This window comes from Lycium ferocissimum, chromosome 12, assembly GCF_029784015.1.
Source record: "Lycium ferocissimum isolate CSIRO_LF1 chromosome 12, AGI_CSIRO_Lferr_CH_V1, whole genome shotgun sequence".
Taxonomy (NCBI): Eukaryota; Viridiplantae; Streptophyta; class Magnoliopsida; order Solanales; family Solanaceae; genus Lycium; species Lycium ferocissimum.
The window spans coordinates 19,872,985-19,882,851 of NC_081353.1; the positions used below are offsets into that span (position 1 = coordinate 19,872,985).

The 9,867-nt window shown below is 33.0% G+C and overlaps 1 protein-coding gene and 1 long non-coding RNA gene across 2 annotated transcripts; both read right to left on the reverse strand.

Moving 5' to 3' along the window:
* Positions 1-224: 224 nt before the first annotated feature.
* On the reverse strand, positions 225-5,066 carry LOC132038973 (sodium transporter HKT1-like). The gene is made up of 3 exons (XM_059429483.1): positions 3,423-5,066; positions 779-1,006; positions 225-655 (listed from the first exon to the last, which is right to left on the reverse strand). Exons 1-3 carry the CDS (start codon positions 4,646-4,648, stop codon positions 457-459), a joined length of 1,653 nt encoding a protein of 550 aa, XP_059285466.1. The 5' UTR covers positions 4,649-5,066; the 3' UTR covers positions 225-456.
* Positions 2,597-3,416, reverse strand: LOC132038974 (uncharacterized). Its single transcript, XR_009410328.1, has 2 exons — positions 2,714-3,416; positions 2,597-2,627 (listed from the first exon to the last, which is right to left on the reverse strand). It is a non-coding gene; the product is annotated as an uncharacterized LOC132038974 (long non-coding RNA).
* Positions 5,067-9,867: the final 4,801 nt, after the last annotated feature.

Here is a 9,867-nt window from a genome sequence, read left to right on the forward strand (position 1 = left end):
AGAGTAACTTCTACATTTTCTAGGATTAAGTGACATTGATTCTAAAGAACCACCAAGCAGAATCCGATCCTTCAAATGGTAACAAACTTTCCTATATATTACTACCACATTTGTTATCATCAAACCATAATCCAATGGTGTACTTAACCCTTTTAGAGGTTACAATAAAAATGATATCGACAGTCGACTGTATTTAAAGAGTAGAGAAACAAAAAGAACCCAAATTTTCTGCAAAGTGAACAAAATTTTATTTGACAAAAGGAGAATTACAAAGTAAAACTAAATAGGTACGTAAAGATGATAATTATAAAATGGTTGCACGAAAGCAAAAACTCGATATTATATACATTTTTGCTATTTTGCTTTCACTACCAAAGGGCCAAAATTACAAAATTATTTAGGTACTTCCAAATAATTCTCCTTGGAAAAGTTGTGGATGCCATTTCTCTATAATATTTACATGAGCTTCCAAGCTTTCCCCCATTCCATATTGAACCTCTTCAATCTTCCAAAAATCATGACAATAATGAGTACCATTTTACCTTCATCACTCCATCTCCCTGCAAATCCGTATGATTTATTCTTGCAAGCTGGGTCTGGATTTAGCAACCGATCACAACTATATCCTGTTGAGAAACCAACATTTCCATATGCACTACAAACAAAAAATAAAAAAAGTTCAAATAGGAATTATTCCACAACTTTAGGGTTTTCCCTTTTTTAATTAATCAAGATATAGACAAATAGAAAAGGAGAAAGAAATATTTATTATTTTTACCTTATGACTTCAAAAGCGATATTGAACACACTGAAGTTGAGTGGATCCTCCTTCAATCGTTTCCTTTCGGTAATGCATATAAGGATAATAAATATGACAACATAAGAAAGCTGAGAAAATATGATATTTTCTGCAACCTTTCCTCTTTCTTTCTTTTTCTCTAGAGGTTCTTCTCGAGACTCTTCATCACCTTTTACTGGTAAAAATGAGGTATATGGAGGTAGATACCTGTAAAAAATAATTAAAGAAATTTAATCATATATTATAAGAACAGAATTCAAAGTAATGGAAAAAAAAACCATGTGGAAAAAGAAATTTGTTTGATTATACAAATTGTACTCGTGACGTTAAAGACGAAAAAATGAACTGTCAATTCATTCATTTGGTTCTGTTTATTTTATTTCATTTTTCTTTGTCTTATTTTGGGTTCTACGTCTATGATATGCTGTTCAGCATATGAAAAATAGATTCCTCTAGTTAGTTATAAGACCATTTAATATTAGATGCAACAGTACTTGCTCTATCACAAAGAAAACAAAATTATTCTTGCTCATATGCATGACTACGTTAGTCAAAGTAACACACACAATCAATCTCGAAAACTGCACATGAAACTAAGGTTTATAGTAAAAATATATAAGTTAATTAATGTCATGAAGCAATAATTGATACTATAAAATAATACCACTATACTCTCGGACATTGGAGAGTGATGATAGTTTTTCTTGCAATAATTTAAGCGTGGATATATGACTTGTGATACGTGGGCCTTAGTGTTTCTACTATACTAGATATTGGAATTTGTACAAGTTATGTCATTATTTCGATCATGATACAGCTAAAACATGGGTTGTCTAATTTTCCAAGTTAACTGTCTCCAATAATATATATATGTACAACACATATAAATCGTCTCCAATAATATATATGTACAACACATATAAATCATAGTACTCTGACAATTAATAAATAGAAGTTGGACAGATACCTACAGTTTGGTCGAAACTATAATCTAAATCACTGTACACCCACCTTAATTTGTGACCATTGGGGCCAAGATTTAATCAGACATATCATGTCAATATGAAAAAGTTCGTATCATAAAAGAAATATATATTGCTTTGAATGTGTGTTTGGTTTGTCTGGTAGAGTTGTTCTCGCAGAGATATGAATATTGGGAGACTTGTCATATTGAGATCAATAGGAGACTAATTATTTCAATACGGAATTCTACTACCATTGTTTTGTTATTAGATATGACAAGTCGGGAAAACGTGATTCATAATCTAGATTATGAGACAGAAATTATTGTATTATGCGCATTTAGTGTAACATGGATATTAAATGATGTTTTAACCAGCTACTAGGATCTTGTCTTACGTGTATTACTTTAAGTTGCCTTTTTTCTATTCTTTTTTTTTTTTTTTTGAAATATCAAATTTGAGAATGGAGTCAGTGATATGCACATTTGATAATATGAAAATTATTATTCATGATTGGAAAAGTGACCCGTCCCTGGAGGGGAGCATCCCAAACCCCAATCAACCAGGGACCAGCCAGACTACAGGATCCTACCAGTATTCTGTCGAAACCCATGCACCTGTTAACCCGAATGTCTTTGAATCTTAGTCCATGATTGCCGGATCTCTCTAAGAATGGAAAAGGTGTGCTTCGGATCGGAAGTAACAACTAGTGATAGGGCAAAAGTAGGAGAGGAAAACGGAAAACCTGTTTGAATTTGACCCTAATTAATCAGCTATTTAAAGTCTAGCATAGCGGTTCACGTGGGGTGCGTAGATTGGAATTGAGATTATGGTAAAAAAAATAAAAATGGATTAGGGTAGACAACCTAATAATTGGTTAAACTAGCCCATGCACATAGAATCTTATGTTAGCAGGGAAAGAATCACATCCCAAAGGTGTGATTTAGACAACCTAATAATTGGTTAAACTAGCCCGATGCATATAACATCCAAGGAGTGTAATATAAACAGATAAAATAATAGGTTAATAGAATAAAAATGGTCCTTTAGTGATTTTCTGTTTCATATTGTCTTTTTTTTTTTTCTTTTTTTTTTTTTCAAATGTTTCAACATAAAAGATCTCATGTGAAATGAGTCATATGAATAAAAATAATCTGTAATCACTTAAGCAATGAACTGTCGCATGAACTAATCGTTATCCCCGGTGGACCTGACAGAAAGTGGCCCTGTCTAGCTTCGCCAACTCGCAAACCAGGTCCCTCACTTAATACAAGTATGCAACTTACCTTCTTTATGTATTAATGTCCACTTTTCTAGTTTTAATCAATTTTAAAAAAAACAATTTATCATGATTTTAAGAATAATCTGAGTGAGGTTCGGAAGAATAGGATATACGCAAACCTTATCTCTACCTACAACTTTGTATGATAGAGAGGTTGTTTCAGATAGATCTCGGCTCAAAAGAAGTGTAATCAAATCAAGGCAGAAAAGAAAATGACGAAAGCAAAATGCGAGATCAACAAAGCAAATTGGTGTCAAAAAAGAAAAGAAGCATTCTTTTTTAAATAGACTAAAAAGGAAAGTAAAACCAACAAATTGAAAATATAATGACGGTAAAAACCTGAGAAATAATAAGTTGAGGAGCTTCGAAAATAACTTACATCATTGCCATGAGCACCACCAAAACGGCTGGATCAACAGCAGCTATATCCACAACAGACTCACCAGCATGTCTTGTGTTCACAACTTGGAAAAATGAACCCACAACTTTCTGGTAACTACTATTTAGCCCATCCATAGCACTAGAATTCCATTCATAAGTGCAAAACAAAAACAACTGCAACGATATGAATCCAAACACCGTAACCACTAATAATCTTGAATGTAGACCAGGAAACAAGTGTAGATGCCCTATCTCTCTTGAATGTTTCAACAAAAAATTGGCTTCCCTTTTCTTGAAAAATTTTCCCAAGAACCAAACAGAAACTCTCAAACATGCTGGATATAATGTGTTTCCAAAGAGTATCAGGGGAATTATAATCAAAAGTAGGCCTGAATTTTGCTTAAATGCACCCATGTTTTCGTTGGTCGGAATAAATCCACAGCTAGAAAAGGTTGAAACAACTGTGAACATCACGAAAGTAGATGTTTTTAGACCTTTATGTCTAAGTACATCTTTTGCACTAGAAACACAGGCTAAGTAAACTAGAACAGAGGAGATGCCAAGAATGTGCATGACTAGAAAATAAACTAAAGCTACAACCCCTAGGAATTTAAGGGAAGAGTATTTGAGAGTTTGGATATCCGATGATGAGCGTAAATCATCTTGAATTTCATTTTTTTCCAAGTCTGGTTTTGGGGAATCAGGTAGTACTACAATGTCCAACTCAATATCATCACTGAAATTTGAGTTTCTTGGTGAAGAGGCAGCACTACTAAGTACAGACTCAATTTTGCTATCTTTTCGCCATGGTTTGAATTTAGGTCTAATTAAATGAAGTCCAACCATAGAAGTAAAGACCTCACCACCTATGAGCATTAAAAATGTTATAAGAATAAGTTGTGAATTGGAAAAGACTTCCATTTCAACAGTGGACATACTTGAGACAGTTACAGCGGAAACAGAAGTGAAATACAAGTCTAAATTTGTAGGGTTAAGATCTCCATTAGTACTCTTTGGCTTCAAGATACTGAGAATCCAAAAGCCAAAAAGTGAAATGAAGATAAAGTAAAAGAGTTGTACAAAGAATTTGTGCACTCTAAGGATAGTGAATTTATAGAAGCAAGAAATGAGGAAGCATGTTGCTCTAACATAGCATACCAGGTTTGAACATAAAGCACTACAAAGATGTTGTAGCTTCTTTCCATAATAAGATAAGCTCTTCATGGTTGTTTTCCTAAATAAGAAAATCTTTAAAACGTTCTTCTTGGGGGTTAGAGTATGTGAAGTACTAAGGTATTTAAAGGTAGTAGCTATGAAAAAAGTTCAACTTTCTAGGAGATAATGGTCATTTTACAAGTTCCAATAAGGAGAGTGTGTGTGTATATATATAAGCCAACAAAAAGGCCAATGGGTGATTTTGCTATTCGTTTTTTTCTTTAGAGCCGTATCAAGTAGGGAAAAGAATTGAATGATAACATAAAGTTGTGGATGAAAATGAAGAAAGAGTATTCTTGGCAACTTCTTTTGTGATGGTGGGATGCTGAGTTATTGGCCAAAAGAAAGCAACTGAACACGTGCAAAGCACATGGGATGAAAATGCAATACAATGAAGCATATATAATCTAACCACCCACATGGAATCTTCGACCAGCAGACACCAATATATGAGATATACATGCCCGCACAATGATTGATTCCTTCAGATTTTCTCTTCTTGCCTGTTCCTGGGGTCCAAATTTATAAGATGAAGCCACTAGAGTCTTCATTTAATATTAATGTTGATTATCTAGTTCTATGTATGTTTTTCTTTTCTATCAGGAAGACAGGAACATATCATTAATTTTAGAACAGATAAAAGAGGGATCTCTCGACATTTTCATAAAAATACATCCTGTTTAAACTTATCATTTAGACCTTAATTAGGGAGCGTTTGGTTCATGGAATAAGGTGTGATATATATTTCAGGATTAAGTTTGGCTTAAATTTATACTTTATTTGGTTAAAGGTATAATAATTCCTGGGATAAATTTATATCTCAAACTGTGGTGCTATTTTATCCCGCCCGGAAGGTAGATAAATTCGTCCAATGATTATAATCTCATAGCTATAATCTCGGAATAACTTTATCCGCGAATCAAATGACCCCTTAGCCAAACGAGATCTAGTGGTGCAGAGCCTCTTAGGTGCAAACCTAATTTGGTATATAACACCTGGGCAGAGCTAGGTAGGAGCAAGGGGTTTTATCCGAACCAGCCGAACTGTATATACAAAGTTAAATTTTTTTATGTATACATAGTATATGTTGAATATAAAGATATGTTGAATCCCCTTCACTTTTTCCTATTTCGGACCCCCGTAGTGAAAACCTAGTTCCGCCATTGATAACACTTTGAACTCTTTGCAACTTCATGTACAATTAATCTAGTTTTATAAAAAGTGTAACTTATTACCACAAGATAATATATCTCGCACCCCCTCACATGATGCAAAACTGGGTCTTTTTCGTGCGCCAAGTACTAGAAAATTCTTTTGTAAAAATAGGTGATAGTGCGATTTGAACTCAAAACCTCTATCTTCTGCCGAGTAAGGTCTGGACCTGATTTCGGAAATCACGAAGCCTTACTTATTCAGTAGGACCTAAAACCATTTAAGAGCACATGAAATACATTAGGAATTCAGGATTTCATTCACACGGTGTTGCTACAAAATCTACACGGTTTAATAAGAAGTATTAGAGTAGTGATATAGTTCAACTATTGCAAAGGCTACCTAGATAATTTTGACATAGGGGTAACTCCTAATTGGGACAGATGTCATCCAATAACATTCATAAAGTTACTTCGTTTAGCAAAATTATTTCAGATCATACCATTTTGGTCCTTCTACGTACTATTTATTGATGAATTAATTGACTTGATGTGGAGTCAAAGTGAATATGCATATTTGATTGGATATCATTGATTTTCGGTTTGACTCTTTCTCAATTATTCCCATGCTAAGTTTTGAAAGATTGGGAGCAAATGACAAATTTTAGCAAGAAGGAATATAGCGAAAAAAATCCAAGGCACCGCGTGAAGTAAGTGTATGAAACTGCATGAGGGAGAAGTAGGCCAGGTTAATTAGAGAGTTGTGGAAAAGAAATACGCCTGACTAGTATGAGATGTGGACAATAATTCAAGGAATTTTTCACATTGTGATTTCCATTATTGCTTTGGGTTTCGCTTTCATCTAGTCATTGTAGCTTTCGTTTACAATTTAAGGGCATATAATCCCTATAATAATTTATTCGTAGGCAGAATTTTCGGTGTCAACATTTATAGAAGAAAGGACAAAAATTTAATTATCACATTTATAAGAAAGACATATTTTTGACGCATTTGTTTAGTTTAGTTTAATGTAGAAGAGGTCTTTGGTTTCTATACTACTTAACCACAATTCTAATTTCTAGCAATAGATAGAAATTATATTTTTCAAACATGTGCTTAGGTTGATGTTTGAAGATTGATGTTTGAGCCTCCAACCTCAAATAACAAAATTAGACACTGAACCATCCCGCCAAGAGACATCCATAATTAAGCAATTAATGTCATTTCATTCGGTACATCACTTTATGCATAGTATTTATATATATTCATGTGACACCCGGTCGCTCAACATGGGTCCGCCCCTGACCATGAGGACATGAGGAATTTTGCAAATGGTATTTTCCAAGAAAATGAACAAAAGGGAAATTCGCATACCTCTCTTGAGTCTCGAGGCTTTGATATGATTTTACCTAACAGATACTTTTTGTGTGACTAAATATTACACAAACCTCTCTTCTTTGAAATGTTATAACTAGGCCTTCGCACAAGATGACATGGATCGGCTCAGCTCACTCGTATACTAACTCTAATAGGTCAAATTTGAGGCTCGACTCAGTAATGTAACTATTACTTTGAACTAACATTGGATGTTCATTAGTATTTGAACTCTATCTCAATGTAAACTATTAACTCTTATATTATTTTTGTTAATCAATACTAGTATACGTACCCGCGCGTTGCACGCGGCGATCAATATTAAAAAAATATTTTAAGTTGTGGTCTGATTTGTCTGAGCACGTTTAATTATACTGTATTAATAAAAATTTAACTGTCCTCTTATTTCTCATTACAATGTATATACCCAATAATCAATTTTGAAATAACGTAAATTTTCTTGTTTCTTATTTTCTTTATTACATCATCCAGCATTTAGTACTACATTATTACTATGACTTGTAATTAACTTGTCAGATAGGTTAATATAGCTATCCGCCACTCATCTTTTAATACAAAGATAAGTACCTTATATATTTTTTCATTCTTACACTTTTAATATATTGTTCAGGATATTCAAATGGTTAAACTTATCAATAATATTTTTGAGTTTTATTTATTTACTTTATTTTATTTTTTCAATTAATTCAAATTATAATATTATCACATTATCTCTATCCCCCTATTTGTACATTTTTTTTATCAGAGATATTTTGGTTGTTTTTTCTTTAGTGTTTTAGCTAGACACTTGGCTTGAATCTGAAATATAATTTGCTTTTGAAAGATATAATTTTGAATTTGAATTGAAATATGACAAAAAACTTAGAGTTGAAAGATACATATTTTTCTAAAAATCATGACAAATATAAAATGTTATATTCTAATACAAACACTTTATCTTTCAATTCAAATTTAATGTTGTAACAAAATGTTACTTAAAAATTTTATGTGATATTTTTTAATGTGCCAGTTGACTTGATATCCATGGGTATCCGTCTTTGGAAATAGTACACTTTAATCTGGTCTTGTTTGTAACCTCACTAATTTATCAATCGTCTGTGTTGTCCTGGTTGAATTAGAGACTGCATATCTGCAAGATTGCATAGCATATCTGTGTAATCACTACTAAAGTTAGAGATTTTTTATTTTATTTTTTAAAAAAAAAAAAAAAAAAAAAAAAAAAACAGAGCAATATCCCAATCAGAATTGACTTACATTTGAAGAATCCTCCAATCATGATAAAATAGCCAAAGGAAATTTCATGTTTATTTTAATTACATCAAGTTACAATAAAACAATATAACTACCATTCTTTCATAGTCAATTTCCTTCCTGAGCTTGGCTTCGGATGGGTACAAAATGTAGCTCAACCAAGTAAATAACTAAGGAAGTATTATTGAAGTCAAAACTTGAGGTAACCAATCTTTTCCAAAATAAGTTTGTTAATCTTCACAATTTATTGAATGGTTCAGAACATACTACCCAAACATTTGAAGCTACCAAGGTCCACAGTAACTTTATCCCCATTTGCTGCTTTCCTTTTTCTAAATGCATCAGTGAAAACTTTAGTCCGTTAACATTGGTTTGGAAAGAACATGTCGAGCATTTCAAGAGAAAAAAGTGGATGGCTTCCAAAAGAACTCTGATAAAAGAGAACCAACCGCATGACCGATGAGGACCCAACAATTTTTGAGAAACACACGTCATCCTTTTGGTATGCATCCCCGTAACATTTTAGGATTTCAGTGCCGTCGCATAAACTTATCCAGTCAACTATATGCATTTAAGTTTGAGAAAGCTTTTTACATGCTACCAAAACTACAACACTCTGATAAGTATAAAATTATATCAAGTTCAAAATATGGTCATATAGGATACATATGGCAACAAACACAAAGCAGAAGGGAACCAACAACATTGTCTAACAACAACTTAGTCCCAAGAATTTAGAAAGTATACCTTCATGACAACAATTGCTATGCACAATATTCTACTCAACATTTCGGTTTTCACTTCCGAATACCAAAGAGCCTTTGAGAGAAGAGTATTACGTAAGACTTAAAAAGATGATTCCTTCCTCTCTTCAATTTCTAAATTTCGATCCTCACCTACAGAGAGTTGTAATCATTTAAGATGCCCCTCTTTATTTCTAGCATGGACTATGGAGCTATTTCTTAATTACTGGGAGAGTTCTCCCAACATCAACTTTAATTTCTGTAATACTTTTAGAAAAAGGTCAAGAAAAATATATATTAAAAATATCTTCTAAAAATACTATTAAATAACCCTCAGCCTTATGCGGTTATTAATGGCAAGAGGCCATGTGGAGATGCCCAACTGAAACCATGAAGACTTAGGCTCAAGCTTGGCGAACCCATAAATACAAAAATCTAGTGGTAATTGAATTGAAAACACAAGTACCACGATGAAAATCTTCAAAAGTTAGACAACAAGAGTATGTAGACTCGATAGATCTACTCAACCCAAAAAGAAACATATCAAATGTATCTATGAATTAAGCATCAACTATCTCTGTCATAAATCATTAGCTTCCATAGACTGATTAGATCATCAACTGATCTGGAACCTTACTAATCACAGGAGTGCAATGATTTTCTTATGTCATTTACATGGTGGCCATAC